The sequence below is a fragment of the Pyrus communis genome, chromosome 15 (genome assembly GCF_963583255.1).
Source record: "Pyrus communis chromosome 15, drPyrComm1.1, whole genome shotgun sequence".
Lineage (NCBI taxonomy): Eukaryota > Viridiplantae > Streptophyta > Magnoliopsida > Rosales > Rosaceae > Pyrus > Pyrus communis.
The window spans coordinates 10361226-10379810 of NC_084817.1; the positions used below are offsets into that span (position 1 = coordinate 10361226).

At 36.7% G+C, this 18585-nt stretch overlaps 2 protein-coding genes and 1 pseudogene across 2 annotated transcripts; 1 reads left to right on the forward strand and 2 right to left on the reverse strand.

Annotated features, from left to right (window-relative positions):
- Nucleotides 1-9393: 9393 nt before the first annotated feature.
- On the reverse strand, nt 9394-11071 carry LOC137717393 (protein ECERIFERUM 26-like). The gene is made up of 2 exons (XM_068456758.1): nt 10649-11071; nt 9394-10317 (listed from the first exon to the last, which is right to left on the reverse strand). Exons 1-2 carry the CDS (start codon nt 11069-11071, stop codon nt 9394-9396), a joined length of 1347 nt encoding a protein of 448 aa, XP_068312859.1.
- A 1851-nt stretch (nt 11072-12922) lies between these two features.
- LOC137717537 (V-type proton ATPase subunit c''2) lies at nt 12923-14864 on the forward strand. The gene is made up of 4 exons (XM_068456933.1): nt 12923-13239; nt 13334-13411; nt 14115-14285; nt 14386-14864. Exons 1-4 carry the CDS (start codon nt 13109-13111, stop codon nt 14549-14551), a joined length of 546 nt encoding a protein of 181 aa, XP_068313034.1. The 5' UTR covers nt 12923-13108; the 3' UTR covers nt 14552-14864.
- Nucleotides 14865-15009: 145 nt separating this feature from the next.
- LOC137717536 (uncharacterized) lies at nt 15010-18350 on the reverse strand (annotated as a pseudogene).
- Nucleotides 18351-18585: the final 235 nt, after the last annotated feature.

Consider the following 18585-nt stretch of genomic DNA (forward strand, 5'->3'; position numbering starts at 1 on the left):
CTCCCTCTCTCACCATCTGTCAATCCAGCCGCCGTCCTCCATTCACAGGTATATTCCTTTTATTTTATTTTTAATTTCATTTTAATAACTTATTTAGGCTTATTAGATTAATTAGGGGATTATGGTTTGCCGATTAGGATTTTGATTTGGGGATTAGGGTTTAGAATTTGGGATTAGGGTTCCACATTAGGGTTTCCAGATTTGGGAAATTTATTTAGGGCACATTTTTAATTAGGGGAATGTTATATAATAAGGGTTAATTTATAATTAGGGCTTAATTGTAGTTTTTAATTGGGGGAATTTAATTAGAGAATGTAATTTGGGGAATTTGGGTTAGGGGTAGGCACGGATTAGATTAGGGTTAGGGGAAATTTCTAATTTAGGGGAATGGTATATAATTAAATTATAGCTATATAATTAAAATTACCTTTAGTTTAATTTTCTAAATAATAGTTAGTGAATTTTAATTTTTAAATTAACACTTCTGGTTTTAATTACAGTTAGACAAAAGGAATTGTTATTGACACTTCAAAATTCTCATTTTGCACTCCAAACTTTCTATATTTAGAAAGAAAAATACACTTGTGGGAGTGTAGAATGAGATTGTTAATCTTACTTATTAAATTAAGGTTAGGGTTAGTTTTTGGTGGCCGGATTAGTTTAGGGTTCCAGGTTACGGTTCTAGTGGATTAGTTTCAATTTGTAAAAAATAGTTATGTAATTATTTTGTAATTACACTTTTAGTTTTAAATTTGTTTACCTATACAATTTAATTTTTAAATTATTATTTCAATTTTAATTTTATTTCATTTTTAATTTTGTAGATGTCTCGCCTTATATCTACCCGGAGGGCTACGAGTAGTGGGTCCCCCACACCTCTTCCACCACCTCCTACTGTGCGAAGTGCTCCACCGATAATGGACCTCTAGTTGTTGAGTTAGGAGGACCCAACGTGGCACAGGAGCTGGCATCATCGATGTCTTCGGTGGTGCTTCCACCTAGTGCACATCGTACTCACCAGCTTGCCCGGGCTCCCGACACATCCAAACAAAATGAAGCTTTTTGCTACTTTAACAAAAAAAAAAAAGGAGAAGAAAAATCTGAACCTAACTAAATGACTAGTTAAATATATTTACAAAACTTGATTTTTATCTTAAAAAAATGAGTTTTAGATTATAACCTTGTGTCAGATTTAAATCCAATTTTTGTCCCTTATAAAATTGTTCACAATGTTACTTGTCTGTGCTTTATTGTTTCTTACTGCTTGTAGGTTTAATTTGGGAATTGGTATAAATGTAGGGGAGCTTTTGCCAAAATTTTGTAAATTTTTAATTTTATGTTTAAAGTTTTTTTTTTTTTTTTTTTTTTTCCAGCTAAGAAAAACACCAGGGGACCCTGCCAACAACTGAAGATAGGGCAGGTCACCCAGGTGACAAACGATCGTATCATAACAGGATACGACAAAAGGCATCGGGCTACACCTACAACGAAGTAGCATAGTGCATTGGCGCACAATGTTGAACATGTTGTTAGGACCGAGTGCCCTATGCTGTAGAAATCGTGGCGCGAGATCCCAGTGGAAACGAAGACCCTGGTCCATAACTGTTTATTAGTAAGTTCCTAACTTTGTTTTATGCAATTATGTATCAAGTTCATATATATTTTTTTTCAACTTTAAATTTAATTTTAATTTTGGTTTTTTTATTATTTTACTTTAATACTCGGTAAATCGTAGACAAACTACAATTTTGATGACATAAACGAGTCGATGGACAGCTACCTGTACAGGTTATTTTACAAGTGGTACAAGCAGTGGAAGAACAACCTCCACAGACATTTTGAGTTGTTTGATGATCCTGAGGTCGCTCTAGAGGAAGGTTGCCCGCTGGAGTTGGAGGATCGGCTAGACGAGTGGGCGTGGCTCTGCGGCCATTTTCATGGGCCCGCCTATGTGGTACATTTTTATATATGTGTTAGTTTTTTAATTTTAATTTTTTTTTTAAATTATTCCTGCTTTGGATTATGCATTTGTTTCATTTTCCTTAAATATTACACTAATACGTTTATTTTATGTTCACAGAAGAAGGCGAATGAGATCAACCAGGAGAAGAAGACTCTTCTCCACCATTCTGGTTCGAGACCCTTCTTCTATAGGATGAAGGCGTGACGACAAGTAATGAGTGTTTAATATTCGCGCTTCCAAGTCCTTACAAATTTTTAATTTTATTTTCCTCACTAACATTGTCTTTATGTTTTTTTTTTTCCTTTTTTGTTTTCAGGGGGTTTTTAAATTCCTCAAGATAGACTTCTTTAAGTACATTTATGTTCACCCTAGGGATGAGCTTGTCGAGCAGCTACACATAAGTACAACTTCATTTGAATTACTATTTTATGCTTCCAAATGTTGCAAAATTTAATTTAATATTAATTCTACTTATACACTTCTTGTCTTATTGTCATAGGAGATGATGATGAAGAAGAGCCATACCATACTTCAGGAGTCTGCCTCCCAGTTTCCCCCAGACACTCCTATCAAGTCCGTGGCTCTGCCCGAGGATGTGGGGTTTTAGATCTTGACTGAGACCTTGGATGCGACCCTTGAGCGGAGGCCGGAGAAGTATTGTTGGGGGATAGGGCAGACTTTTTAGCACGCTACTAGGGCCTCATCATCATCGCAACCACGACATCACTGAATTGAAACGTGAGGTGGCCGACCTGAGGAGTAAGCTCACATTGATCACCCTCAGCTCGAATGGCATCCGTCTCCCACCCGACGTTGTTGTCCCCTTCACCTTAGAGCCACAGAACCCATCTACCTTCGAGCATATCCACCATCATTCCCAACACACCGACTCGCTGCCCAACTCGCAACCTATCCAACAGCCTGACTTTCGGACAGACGTCCAGCCTGACCCGTACCTTGACCTGTAGACGACCCCATTTAATGACCAAATAGATTATAGGTTTCTTTTTCCTTAGTTTTAAACTTTTTACTTGAATGTACATTTATCTTTGATATATAAATGTTTTTTTTTTCCTCCATTCATTATAATTGCAATTTTAATTAAAAATTAATTAATTATTATTTAAATAAATTATGTAACCAAAACCAAAAAAATAATAAATGGAAAAAAAATAATTAAAAATTGATCCTTACACGACGAAATTTTCGTCGCATAAAGTAATATCAACAATTTCTTAATATTTTTATGCAATAATTAATTTAAAAAAATTGACCTCACGCAACGAAACTTTCTTCGCGCAAAGTTTACGTCAACTAGTGTCCTATGCCACATGTTCATTGTACAGACTTAATGGCCACAAATGTCAACCGTCCCATGTATTGTATCATGTTGAGCTCACTTTGTTGCATCAGTTTACGCTCAATAAACTATTTTTGTTCCTTTAAATTTTGTCCGATGACGTCTTTTTCGTCGCGCAGGTTCAATAATTCGCGACGAAATTTTTGTTGTCGTCGTGTAAAGTCTGTTTTCACAACGAATTGCCCTTCGTCACGAAATGTGTTAAATGTAGTAGTGAATATGTAGTGTTAGAGTTAGTAGTGTGTATACATGAATCAAGACATTTATTGCATCAATGTGTGGTTGAGGATAATCCACTTTTTCAAAAGCCTCTGGCTAGGTGTTCATGGCCGAGCATTACAGAAAGGAAGGGGTAATGTTAGGCCTAAAATCTGGGATTTGGGCTTAGGTGAAATAAACCAAGAAATAAAGGCTGGGAGCCTTGGCCCAATAATTAATATTTAGTCCAAGTAACAACCTCATCTAGCTATTATACTTTTTACACACCCCTTGTTAATTTCTATCTGTTGATTTTCTTCGATTCATCCGATCCGACTGCCAAAAATTAAAAGGGTGTGTGAAAAGTAAAATGGGATGTGTGAATATCACACCCCTTAACAGAGTCCAAATGGAATTGGGATTGTTAAAGGATCATATTGTGATAATGGTTCGGTCGAGTCATGGTTGGGTTAGGAATGTTGAAGGATCAGAATGGGTTTTGAATAAGAATCGAATTATTGCAAGATCAAAACCTGTTATTTATTAAAGAAGGAAGGAATTAAGCACTTAACGAGGACTAGGATCAAAATCCTAGTTCAAGTCAACGAGGTTGATATCTAGTAGGGATAGACTTTCAGTAGAAAATGGGATTTGATGAGATAATGTAAAGAATATCCAGATGCATGCTTAAGTGTCACAATTATATTGAGACTATACTTCGGTAGACTTGGTTGTCACGAAACTCACCCCTATAAATCTAACTGGTTTTACATCGTAAGGAGACCTTCAACTGAACACATAAACAAACCCTTTATGTGAAACCCTCTCATACTTTGTAAAAATATTAACTGCTTCATTAATTCCTTTGTCAACACATATTCAATTTGGCTAAAAATCACTAGGTTGACAAACTGGTAACATATTCAGTTTGAGTGAACGTCACTGGAACCGTATAATCACTTAGCTTGGAATACCTTCAATTTGGTTAAACAACCTTAGTTCTAGTTTGGTTGGTTATATGTCCCAATTCTCAGCCGGCAAAGAGTCTTCGATTCTTTTGCCGAAAGAGGTCACTTCATTAGCCTCCCCAATTAAGTGAGGTGTTCTATGATCGATTACTCACAAGTTCATTCCAGAGTTCGGCATTTAGATGGCCGAACCACTTTTACTGTAGAGCAACTCATTTCTTTTGAGTATATATGTCCCTTTAGTTTGATTATTGATTAGCGCACTTATAATATTTTCACAAATATAGTTGAAACAGCCAAATTCAGTGCAGAATATTGAACTTCACAACTGAAGGCATAACATTATCTTCAAGTACCAGAATCCTAGGCCGAGAGTATTCCTTCCTCGGCCAAAGTCTCTCGGTGTAGAAGTCAGCATCGCGTCTTATCACCACACTACCACATCTATCTCATTTACCCAACCAAGCTCGAAGGCAAATTGGCACGCCCTCATCAACAACCATCCATAGAAGAACGTAGTGAGCTCGATGGCCAATTTCTTGATAGAGATTTTATCACCTGCAAAAGTAGGGATAAAAACACACAAAAATACTTGCAAGAAAATAAGGTAGTTGTAGTATAAACGGCTCAAGCAATGTCGTTTTCCGCAGCGATTGAATGAATAATTTGTATTTAAACTAATTCTTAATAAACTATTTGAAAACAAAGTTTAGAAGAGGTTGATTTAATGACCTAAAATATTAAAAACGAATTTAATTAAAAACAATTAAATAAATTGATAAAGTAAGGAAAACAAAAGAAAATAGTTTTGAAAACCAAATTTTAAAAGCCTAGGGTTATGCCGTCCCTTAACAATTCTATGTAAATTTACCAATTACTTATGAATTACCCATGCAACTTTGAACGTTAGGTTTTCCTCATGCATATTCTACTCGTGGTATTCAAGCTAGAACGTATATCAAACATGCAATCCGTCTGTGGTATTCAGATCAAATATAAGCATGCACGACTCATTACGCTTTGTGAAAACCCTTTGAAAAACCATGCAACCCTCAAGACGTGGTATTCATCCTAGGTGAAATTACAACTATCAATCACAAGAAGCAATACTCAATTCTTCGATGGTATTCCGATCGAATTGCATCTGATTACTTATCTAAACATCTCAATGGTAACTAAGCAGTAAGATATAGAGACAATTTAAGCATAGTGACTAATAATTCAAAACATGCATACGTAATATCATAAGCACTTAAATAAAGACTACATATTCATGCTAAGGCTCAAGGCATCGCCCTAACAAAAGAAAATTAGTTACGAACAACCATAAAACAAAAGAATTTTATTGAATTAGAAAAATGATAGAAAACACCTAGAAAATAAACTTCAAAAACTCTATAGAGTAGTGCGTGCGTTTCCCCTCACCCTATGTTGCGTTCTCCCCCTTCTTCTAATGGCTAAAAAGTCTTATTTATACTACTAGAAAATAAAACCCTACCTTGAAAAGGTCTTAGAATAAAACTAGCAAACATAATTAAATGATAAAATAGAAAATAAAAGGTTTCCTATTTGAACTAGAATTCGGAGTTGTCAGAAAATTAGTCTTTTGACCGGCCAAATCAACTCCAATTTGGTCCCAAAAGGTCCCTTTTAAAAAGCTTGAGACGTCCCAAACAAATGCTCAGAAAGACGTCCCAAACAAATCCTCAGAAGGACCTCCAAAATACCCAAAACGTCCAGAAATGTCAATCTGAGAAAGTTGCGCGCTGGGCCTTAATTTCATTGCCACGGTCAAACGGCCTGGTAGAAAAATCTGGAATTGTGGTACAATCATCATACACAAACATCCTCCAATTGGAATCACTCCAAAATTCATTTGTTTGAATACTTTTTGCTCCGGAGGAAATCGAATGTCCTACATTGAAAATATATAACAAAGTATCAAAATTCTACCAAAATAATTACCAAATTAATACTAAGATTAGGGTAAAATATGTGGTATAATATTGACTCATCAGAGCCACTCATTTCTTTTGAGTATATATGTTCCTTTAGTTTGATTATTGTTCAGCACACTTAAAATATTTTCACAAATGTAGTTGAAGCGGTCAAATTTAGTGTAGAATATTGAACTTCGCAACCGAAGGCATAATGTTATCTTCAAGTTCCAGAACCCTAGGCCGAGAGTATTCCTTCCTTTACCAAAGTCTCTCAGTGTAGAAGTCAGCATCGCGTCTTATCACCACACTACCACATCCATCTCATTTACCCAACCGAGCTCGATGGCAAATTGGCACGCCCTCATCAACAACTATTCATATAAGAACATAGTTAGCTCATTGATTACTCGGCCTATTCGCCACGTAAGTCTTGTAATTTTTAGAGTCTACACTTGCGTACAGTTCATGCTTCTTCAATTTAAAATTATCGTTAACTACAACTTGTGTGATTAATTTGCTCATTGTATACAGCTGCAAACTTATATACACGACAAACCATGGAATCTTCTTGTCGTGGGAAAGTTAGTTGTTTTACAGAACCTACATTATGCTCATGAGTTATCATGGATGACACAATACTACGGAAATCAAGACTTTAATATAGATATTGAATTCGTTATTCATTAGCCGGACGATAATTTATCATTGTTGTCATAGGCGTGGTCGCTTTGTTCGCGATTAGAGACATTGTTTAAGGTTCAATTAGTGCCTAATTAAGTAAGTTTTCGAATAATATAGAGCTCAATTATTCTTACTGGCTACAGGATTGACCAACTTGATACTCAGCCAGTTGGCTGTTTGTATTACAAACGGAATTTGATTGATTCAATATAACTGCCATTTAATATGAGGTAATCGGGATGATTAAGTGTTCAGTCAAGTTTTGTTAGCAGTAGAAATAGACTGTTCATCACCAGAATGACGTCGCTTCTAAACAAAAGTGGTCACCATTAAACGTTGTTATTGATGGGTACACAGAAAGCAGCTATTAGAGTAATCTACTAGTTACACCTCATCTTATCGCTATGATCATTTAGGTTATTAAACTCTGCAATCGGTGCTCGAAGATGCAGTTGCGTCAGTAGCCCAACGGTTGATGTCATTTTTTCATTTAACATTTGATATATTTTAAATTGCTTACTCTTTGCCAGGCCACTATATGTGGAGCTGGTTGATGAACCCAGAAAATATAACAAATTAGTAAATAAGCAATTTCTTAGCGAGCTGCCGACTAATGACTATACCTTTCTGGTTCATATATAGTTAAAGTTCTTTCAATTAGATTTAGCAAGATGTTTTGATTAAAACAAGAGATTATGTAAAATGTAAGATAAATAAAAAGAGTAATGTCTGCAAATTTGTGTTAGCTAGGTCAAATGAGTTTGTACGCCTTCTATGCACGAGTTTAATGACTCCCTTCATAGATATATTAAAGTAGTTTAAAATATAACTTTCATCCATAGAAATTCAAAGTAAGTGGTCCTAGCTAGTACTCCTGAAGATACGGCTCATCAAGTTTGCGGCTTTAAAGTTTTTCCACCTCTAGTTATATAAATATCATAAGATCAGCCTTCTTTTTTAAACTTTTTTTAGGCCAATATATATAGGTCAGTCTGTTTAACACTTAGCTTCATGTCTTGTTCATTTGTCTTTGGATTTGGAAGGCGTAAATTAAGCTCAGGATTTGGTGAGAAGATGGCATATTCAAAACTCCTAATTTCCAAACAAGTAGATGCTCCTTCAACTGCAACACCAACAAGATTATTTAAGCTGTGTTTGGAGAAGTGGCACATCATAGTTGCAGTTGCAGGTGCTGTCTGCATGTCTCATTCAAAATATTTGTAATTTCAGGAAACTCTGTCTTAATGTGGTATTATATAATCAGTTTTCCTTTTGAATGAGGGGCATTAATTAACTCATAATTAAGTTTAATTCTTTTGTATGGGCTTTTGCTTTCTATGAACTATTCTCTTCTAGTTCTAAAGGTAAATGAGTATGGCCCGATGATTGGTGAACCGAATGCCTCAATACTTAGATTTATTCTTGTTTAATAATATGCGCACATGAGATTTGAACTTTAAACATCCCTTAAAATAGTGGGACTAAATGTTATTAGATTGATTACTTTGACCAAATGATCACAGTCAGTTTAGCATAAGGTATATAGTTTAGTCGCCATACAGAATAAAATAAAGAGAAAAATAAAAACAACTAACAGAAATACTAGAAAACCAGCATTCGAAACCTTTCTTTATAACAAAAAATATAAATAAATACCAGTTTAATTTACAAATACATTGCATGTAGCCTGCTGTGGTAGAAATGTATAACACGTCATGCTGTGGAAATGTGGAATAGAACGATGAATTGTGAGGTGGTATATATTCTAAGGAGAAATTACTCAATATGTTACAAGAAAAATAACGAAATTGGTGGGCGGATTTAATAAAATATTGCATGCTTTCCATTCTACGACTATCCTTTAATTAATTGTGAGGAGCAGGTAAAACAATATATCCCAATTCCACTAATTTAGTAGCAGCATGAAATGTGTCATTTTCATGGGTTAATTTATACTGCTTGTCACAATCTTTATGGTCATAAGCATCTTATGGAGAGGAATTTTTGGGTGGTGTACCTGAAATATAGTCTCTTGGTGTGTATTATACTTCAGTTTTTTTAGTTTGTTTAAATTTATACAAAATTTAAAATAAATAAATAAAAAAGTTTAAAGGTCTGTCACAAATGTGTATTATTTGAGACTCAGATAAATTGTACTGACTACTAAATCAAATTATGACCATGGATTATCATTTTTGCTACATTATGTATTGGGATTCTACTTAAAGATTAGCAATTGTCAATGTTTATTGGGAAACAGTGCGACCCTTGTACTAAACCCACCTAGGGTTTATTCACATCCATCAAGATGGTCGGAGAGAGGCGTAAAATAAGATCGTGTTCACACATTTTTATGGCCTCATCACGTGGAAGCGTAACCATTACCACCCTACTTAGCTCACCATCGCCTGGCTTCGCCGGAAGGATCAAAACTTGCCCTAATGCGGACACCGGCTCAACATAACACGACACACGAATGGGTACTATCACATCTTCAAAAATAATCGAGAATGGGTCTACACCCTCTAAGCTAGCACAAATGAGATCACAACTGTTCATCAAAGACCGAGATCGATCATCCTTACATACAAGCCACTCGATCAAATCCATGATTCCCTCACGGTCCATTTTTGCCACTACTTCACCTATAGAACTTGCAGCTTGTGACAAATTATCTTCTTGGAAACCCTCCAGATGAACCTTATTATAAACCATGCAATTTCCAAAGAAGCCCTTATCTAACCCCAAAACTTTTCTCATATCCATGCGTATAGACATGTCAACAAGCCCATTTCTCATTCCTTTTACCTTGCTAATACAAACCCAAAAGAGCCCAGAAAGGGCCTCAAACGGTGTTGGGCTTGATTTGTCAGTTCCATCAATGGGCTGGGCCATGGCAATGCAAGCCCGAACCATGTCGTCTGAAAAAACGAGAGTAACAGTCGTGTGTTTTGCATCGACGATGTCAATTGACTTGCTGATGGAGGTTTTGTAATGGTTGATCAAGGCAGTGTAGGGCGTTTGGTTCAGCTTTCCGTTTCCTGGCCTCTGCGAAGGCAACGGGTAGAAAAATGGAGGGTGCATCATTTTGCTGAAGACTGTCGTGTCGGCCCAAGCTTTGATGAACATGGTTGCACAAGTTTGATCTGCAAGGAGATGAGTGCAACTCAGCCCAATTGCTAGTCCACCATCCTCAAATTCAGTAAGCTTCACACAAGAAAACACACGAAAAAGAGACAATGCTTCTACATGTTATTATGAAGAAAATGATATATTGTCTGACTATCAATCTGAACACTATGTAGCAAGAAACCAATCCTACTAATGTTCAATTAGACTACATAGCATTTCAAACTATTGACTACGAGAATATTTTTCTGTTACAAGAAGAAAATTTTAAGTGTAATCAATTATACACAACTACGTATCTATCTCATCACGTGATTAATCTACATGCTGAAAGAGAAATACACATAATTGTGTACAAATGGAGATAGAGAAGCAATTCTCAATTGCAAAGGAGTACTAAGATGATTACCTGAACATAAAATGTAGACCAAAAATAAGGCTTATGGTACATTTCCTCCCAATAAACAAGCATAAGCTCCTTCTCCCTATCCACATTTCTTAACCACTCCTCCAAACTCCCTCTGGCCTTAGCCTCAATCATTCTCAAGCCCGCATCATTGCACTTTATCATCCACTGCTCTTCGTCATTCTTCTGCAACCGGCCTGTAATTATCGGATAATTAGTAAGTGTTACTGCAAGGGACTCTCTAAGCTTCGTTGTGATTTCACCAGGCTTTGTTGGCACTCCAGTTGATGGATAGTACAACACCATCCTAAGGTGGTTCTCTTCCATGTGGCGGTCAAGAACGGATAGGGGGTAGGTTTTTCCGGCTTGGACAGGCTTCGTGCTCACCACGGTTCGTTTGCAGATGAATGTGATAAGCTCGGCCATATTGTTAGGATGTAAGATTACAGAAATTGGGATGTTTGATGACGATGAGTACTATTATTTATTGGTTGGTTTTGTGTTACGTGTGTTCCTTGTAGTAAGTAAGAGAAAGGGTGTCCATGTTTACAGGCACCAGAAAAACTAATTCTTGTATATTGAGGAAAATGAAAATCTCATGATCCATTAAATTATTCTTATGGTTTCTACAATCTGTTCGTTTGAAATTGTTTCCCCCTTGATTTACAAGGTTAATAGATTAGGGTTACCTTAGCATAAATAGAAAACTCTTATGCTGCTAAACCTAGCAGCTATTTGTTCTTGAGAGAGATTTCAGTCACTAACTAATGATTAATTTGTCATTCATGTTTAAAAATTAATAGTTTGTCATTAAGTAAACTTGTATTAATGTTCACGAAAATGATGTATTTAGACTTCAGTTAACAAAAGTTAGCTTCTATTGAATGTAGACTTTTTATGACTTCTAAAAAGTACATGAAAATCTTGTGGTATTCAATTATGACACTTTGTAAGTCTACAAAAATGCAAGTGTATCCAAAATTCGGTACTTTATATGATTTTAAAAGTCATGGATTTTGATAGACTTTTAGTGGCTTTATAGTAAGTTTTTTGTCCTAGCAAATCCAATCTCTCCCCAAAATTTTGGTGGATTTCATTTTTTCTAAATTCTCTAATGATACTCCACCATCCAGCGTAATATAATGGTTGTTACTATCACCACTTCTACCACCATGTCACAGCAATCATCACCACCCCCATCCCTACTCTTCCACCACCCCGACACTCACACAATCACCACCCCTAATATTATTGCCGCCACCAAAGACACCATTTTTACTACTACCATCTTGCCAAAAATCACCACGTGACACTTCCACCACCATCATAGCCACACTATCACCTCATAGGACTACTTTGTCATGGTCATGATCACTACTTCAATAATAAAAACTCGAAAAAAAAAATGATATTTACAACAAATGATCATTAAAAATTCCATAAAAATCCACAAAGTTCAAAAAAAATTATCTCTTTAGAGTTCTGCAGAAGTCATTCATTTAACTCGTTTTTACCTTAAAAGTCTATTTATAAAAGTCTACAAAATTTTATAGAGTTTATAATAGTCAATAAAAGCCTACTAAATCCGCGAAAGTGTATGAATTTAATTAAAAACTCAACAAAACTCCATATAAACTTTAACACTCCTATACTTATGCTCCAAAGTGCAAATGCAAAATCGCAATGTTCACTTATGTTTTAAGTGGTCTACGACTACCCTTTAGCTTAAGATATAGGGCAAGGGAAGGGACATAAATTAGCGATAGACTGACACCTAAATGCAGTGGAAGTCATCACTTCGAGCTTGATTATGCTTAATTCAACCTGAGTTTTTGTTAAGTATTGCTATTTAAACACATAAAACTAATCATGCTATAGGAAGTCTCATCTCTATTGAAATTTGTCAGTTAATGTATCGATTTTGTTTGTTTGAACAACGATATTGTTTTCTATTTCTCTTTTCACTTGCTTCCCATTCTTAGTTTTCAATTTGTCTTCTACCCAGGTGAAATATGAATGACTTGTCCTATCAAAACTTTCAAGATTTACATAGATGTTGGTAAGGGATTAGGATTCTTTCTTCCTCTATTGCCATCCCATTTCCTCTGCTCCTCTCATACTCTTCATTTTGTCTTTCTTTATATAAAGAAATTAATACAAAATATTGACGTGATTTAATTGTGACTCTTCAAATAGAAAAAAAGAAATGAGAGAAAAAAAAAGTGGAGAGAATCCTAAACGGTTGGTAGGTCCATTCAGCTAGCAGACCCAGACACCCAAAAATACAGCCCAAAGATAAGCGGCTGGAGAAAACACGCGCGCATCGAGCACTTGCCAAGCAGCAATCTCCATCCTCCACATCTCATCACATCACACGAATCAGATCAGATACCCTCCCGACTCTCTCCTACCCTCCCCAAATCTTCCCCCACAATTTCACGTCTACGATTAGGGTTTCTGAAAATGTCAGGTGCAGCAGTAGTGGTGGGTTACTCGAGCTCCTGGGCACGCGCCCTCGTCCAGATCTCTCCCTACACTTTCTCCGCTATCGGCATCGCCGTCGCCATCGGCGTTTCTGTCCTCGGCGCCGCCTGGTTTTCCCTTTTCCTTGTTTCCTCTCCATTTCTTAATTAAAGTTCTAATGTTTGGATTAATTACTGATGATGAATATAATTGGATGGAAATTAGGGGGATATATATAACTGGGAGCAGTTTGATCGGTGCAGCAATCAAGGCTCCTCGAATCACTTCTAAGAATCTCATTAGGTGATGAAATTTTCGGAATTTACTGCAATTTTGCTTGCATTTTCGTTTAATTTTAGCTTCTGCTAGTAGATTTGGAGTAATATAGCAAACTTATAGTAAATGTGAACCCCGGACAATTAGGATTATCTCGATGGTCTGGAGTAGCATCCCAGTAAATGAAATCGATAGTTGATTAAAAATCTTAATTGAAAAATGGGTCGTGTTTTTATTCGCAAATGCACTTATAACTAGCTTGTTTAATTGATTGATGATGGAGAATTGTGCTATCTACTCGAACACGCCCAAAACTGTTTCTTAACAGTTAACACCAATGTGGGATTTTTGCTTGTCTCAACGATGCACCTTGAATATTTGAACTTTTACGTAACTCTGCTGATTGTGAATTACTTAGTGTGAGATCAAGATGATGATGTTTCGCGACTGACTTGGACTGGATGTATTGGTTGTCTCAGTTTTATCTTTTGTGAACGGAAATTCTTAAAACTAGCTGTGTTAATTGATTGATGGATGGAGAATTATGCTATTTATTTAAACCCTCGTAAAACCTGTTTCTTAACACAAATGTAGGAAATTTGCTTATTGTTAACGATGGACCTTGAATTTCTCTACTTTAATGTAGCACTGCTGGTTGTAAATTTTGAAGTGTGACATTAAGATGATCCAATTTGGGACTGACTTGGAATGGATGCATTTTCTGTCGCAGTGTTATTTTTTGTGAAGCTGTTGCTATATATGGTGTTATTGTTGCAATTATTCTACAAACAAAGTTGGAGAGTGTTCCAACGTCAAAGATATATGCGCCCGAGTCTCTTAGAGCTGGATATGCAATCTTCGCCTCTGGGATTATCGTGGGCTTTGCCAACCTAGTCTGCGGGTTAATATCTTTATCCTTCTCTATCACGTTCCTGTATATGGAGTTTTGAAAATTTTCAATGACTATACAATATGATGATTTTGTTGTGATTTTGTGACAGGTTATGTGTGGGAATTATTGGAAGCAGCTGTGCATTGTCTGATGCCCAAAACTCCTCACTTTTTGTGAAGATCCTTGTGATTGAGATCTTCGGCAGCGCACTTGGATTGTTCGGAGTCATTGTGGGAATCATAATGTCAGCTCAAGCAACATGGCCTTCGAAATGATGATTCCGTTGCTCGGTAAAACTTGGCATCACATTACAACAGTGTTACGTGCATGCGCGAATGAATTCTGTAATTTGTTCTTTTCATCATTAGTGATAGGAATGTTAAAACTGCTTGGAGATACCATCTTGCCCTATTGTATCAATCTTAGGCTGTATTTAATCTGTTGGGAATGAGTTATGGGAGAATGAGTTAGGCATTTCCTCATTCATGGTGGTAAACAATTTTATCTTAGTTTTGAACGAATAACAGAATGATCTTTGTATGCATCGATTAAGGTCGTTTTCTATACAGCTTTGTTTCGAATGCTCAATATTGTGTTCAAATAGTTTCAGGTTCAAACTCTAACACGTGCATATACAAAGATCGAACAATACTCAGAACGGATATCATGCTTTATTGGCTACAGAGCAACGGAATCGGAATCAGGACGATCTGTCTTGACGATTATCCGGTGCATAACATTTGAATTAAAGTAGTATGGATGGAACATCGGTGAAAAAGGGCATGAGTTTCTGCTGAAGCTTGTGACACTCTTCTGGGTTAGCGGTCTCGGGGTTGAAAAGTTGGCGATCAGGAAGAACAAGGCCTTGTTTAATCCGACCCATTCGCTTTGCATGCAAGACTTGTTTACGCACGACTGGTAATCGAATTGATTCATATTCTTCAAGAGCAAATTGCAAATCTTCTGCTCCCCACTTCTTCAAGCAGTGACCTAGCACCACAGCATCTAGCACCGACATGTTCGTGCTTCTTAAGGCATGAGGAGTTGTGGGGTGAGCTGCATCTCCAACTAGTACCACATTGTCCCAGTAAATTTGTTCCAAGGGATCGCTGTCGTATATGGCATTGATGAAAGGCTCTTTTGTTTCTCTGATCACTCTCACAAACTCCGGAAGCCACATTTTCTCTGCTTCTTTGTGCATACTCTGGATCATGTCGCGGCTCGCCTTCATGGTCATCGAGTTAGGCTTCAGACCAGGTTCGGGTTGATGGACGTACCAAATCCAATTCAGCCTTCGGTTTGGAAGCTCATACAGCATAGTGTGAGTCCCAGAACCTAAGCCAAAGTACAAGCATTTTCCAAGCTCAGGGTATTCCCTTCGGATGCCGGTTATGGTTTCTGAATTCTCATTTCCTGCAAAATCAAGCACCCCTCTCCATGTGCAATAACCCGAATACCTAAAGCAGCACACACAAGATCACTACACACCACAAGCTCAAAATATGAAAGTTTTCATGAAAATGGTTGACACTTGACAGTAACAAACCTCAGTTTATGGTCAGGAACAAAACTTTGGCGGATGGAAGAGAGACATCCATCTGCTGCAACGAGCAAATCACTGATGATTTCGATGACTTCATTGGTTTCATGGGATGAAGCCTTCACTATAACTAAAAACTTGTCACTAGATATGGAGAAAGATAGGAAACGGTGACCCCAAAGAAATAGGTTTGGTGGAAATGCATTGTATAGAAGAGCATGTAGGTCACCCCAATGTCCTGCTCAACAGTTCAACTCCTCATCTCTAGTTAGTGTCCATTTCAACTTTTTCTCACCATCTATGGCATCATTCTAGCAATAAAAAATTTCGAGCTTGTTAGAAAACTAACAAATCACAGTTTAACACATGTGAACAAATTTTTTTACTTTTACGAGTTACTTTTGCATAAGTGTCATCAGCATTCAAATTACAGACCAACAAAATAGAATTGAGGAATTGTGTTTTGTACTTGATCAATTGTAAAGGGCAGAGTGGTCTGGCAAAGAAGCTCAAGCCATCTCCAATCGAGGGCCAAAGGGCCAAATGACTCGTTTTAGCCCTATCACAAAAAACCGTCTCCAACCGAGGGCCAAAGGGCTATAGGCTCAAACATAATTTATTATTTAAATTTAAAAACTACAATAACTTAAATTTAAAAATAGCAACTTAAATTTAAAAACTACAACTTATATTTAAAAACTACAAATTAAATTTTAAAACGACAAATTAAATTTTAAAACAACATTAATTTAAATTTAAAAACTACAACTACTTAAATTTAATATCCATAATCAACATCATCTTCATCATCTATCATTATAGGAGTATAGTTAGAGGTAAATAACTGTTGTTGGGTCATAATTTCTTCTTTTTTTCCTATGAAAATAGGCCTGACTCATTAGAGTGTAATTCAAAGTGTTCATTTCCATATTCTTATCATCCATCTCTTCTTGTATTTGTTTGGCCCGTTCTTCATGCCTGCGGTTCCTTTCTTCCGCCTTAAGGGCAGTTTGCTCCACCATTAATCACAATGAGGCCACCACTTCTTGTTAAGCGACGTAATCATCATTTGCTTTGCCCTTTTCCTTCAACTTTCATGCCTTGTTTCGTCCCATAGCCCTAGGTATGGAATCTTCACCCGAAGACGGATTTTCTACCCTTATTTGTTGAATTGTAGGAGATCCATCTTCATCCATATCTACAGCTGAGGATGCAATTCCAAACACCGATGTAGGACTTACTCTATGTTGAGGTGGACCTTCAAATAACACCTACCCTTTACAAATTTCCCACTGTGAAACTGAAGGGGTTCGAGCTACCCTCCATATACAATTCCTCCGCTTGGCGTACCTAGAAAATATAATTACAAAAATTAAAGGAAATTAATTTATGAAATTAAATGTAATATAATTAAATGTATTTACAAAAATTAAAGGAAAGTAATTGATGAAATTAAATGTAATATAATTAAATATTTAAAATAAATTGTGAAAACACTTACTTCGTCGTAGTAGTTAGTGTCGCTTTCATGTCTACTACTGCGGCTGCTAACAGTGCTTGATGCCATTTGTTCAAACTTGGGTGAAGATGTTTCTTCCATCTTGAAGAACAACTCTCATGGTTTCGGACATTCAGTAGAGTAGTGTCTTCATAGAACTCTAAGTATTTTTTGGATACACGAGTCCAAACACCTTCACTTGTTTAAGAACTCCCCCTCACACTATCTTTCGACACCTATCTATAAGCCTTGCAAAGAGCTTCATCTTCTTTTCGGGTCCAAGTCCTACCTTTTATTGCAGATGAGGCCTTTTGCAAATTATTGAAATAATTGAAGGAAATATTTTTGAAAGATGTAAGAAAATATGAGAATTGAAATGGTGTAGGAATGGTGAAAATTTTGTGAGGAATGTGAATGAATGGTTTAGGTATTTATAGGAAAAAAATTAAAATTTTTAAGAATTTGAAAAAAAAAAAAAAAAAAAACAATTGGCCCAAAAACCAAAAATAAAAAAATAAAAAAATAAATTTTGAATCCAACTGTAACTGACATCAGCTAGCAGTTGGATTTCAAAATTTGTTAAAGAATTCCTGTTGGATATAACTGATAGGATTAATAACAATGATGTAAGTTATATCCGACAGCAATTCTTAAATTCCTGGCCCAGCTTGGGGCTGACTCCTTTGGGCTAGCAGATTGGCCCTTTGGCACTTTCAGATTCCGTGGGCTCACGAGTCCTCTGCCCTAACCCTTGGTTAGAGACGGTTTTCGGATTATTTTCGGCCCTCTAACCCTCTGGATCCTTCGATTGGAGATGGCCTCAGGGTCTTGAATCCATGACTGGATGAGTCTGAGAGAGAGAGGGTCAAGGCCAAGTCCTGCCCCAGTTTGGCTTCCTGTTGGGGGAGCATGTGATTTCTCCACCACCAAAACGTTCCACCCTGCTAATACGAGCGTATGGGCGCATGATACCCCTGCGATGCTCCCTCCCACTGTTACTGCCTTGGGTTTTTTCTTCAGACTCATCTCTCTCTCTCTCTCTATAGAGGTGAAGAGAGTTCTCTTTTTTCTTGTTTTGCTTGTGAACTGAAGAAGGATGGGCAGTCAGTAGAAGACGATAAGAGTTTTACAGCACAGAGACATTGAATATCGTTTTGGACTCTTGATTGTGGAGTTATATAAAGTATGAAGACAAATAACGGGTACGCCAGCAAACATTATATTTTTTAATCTGGAATTTTGCTTTAATTTGTCAAATTTAAAAGTATTGT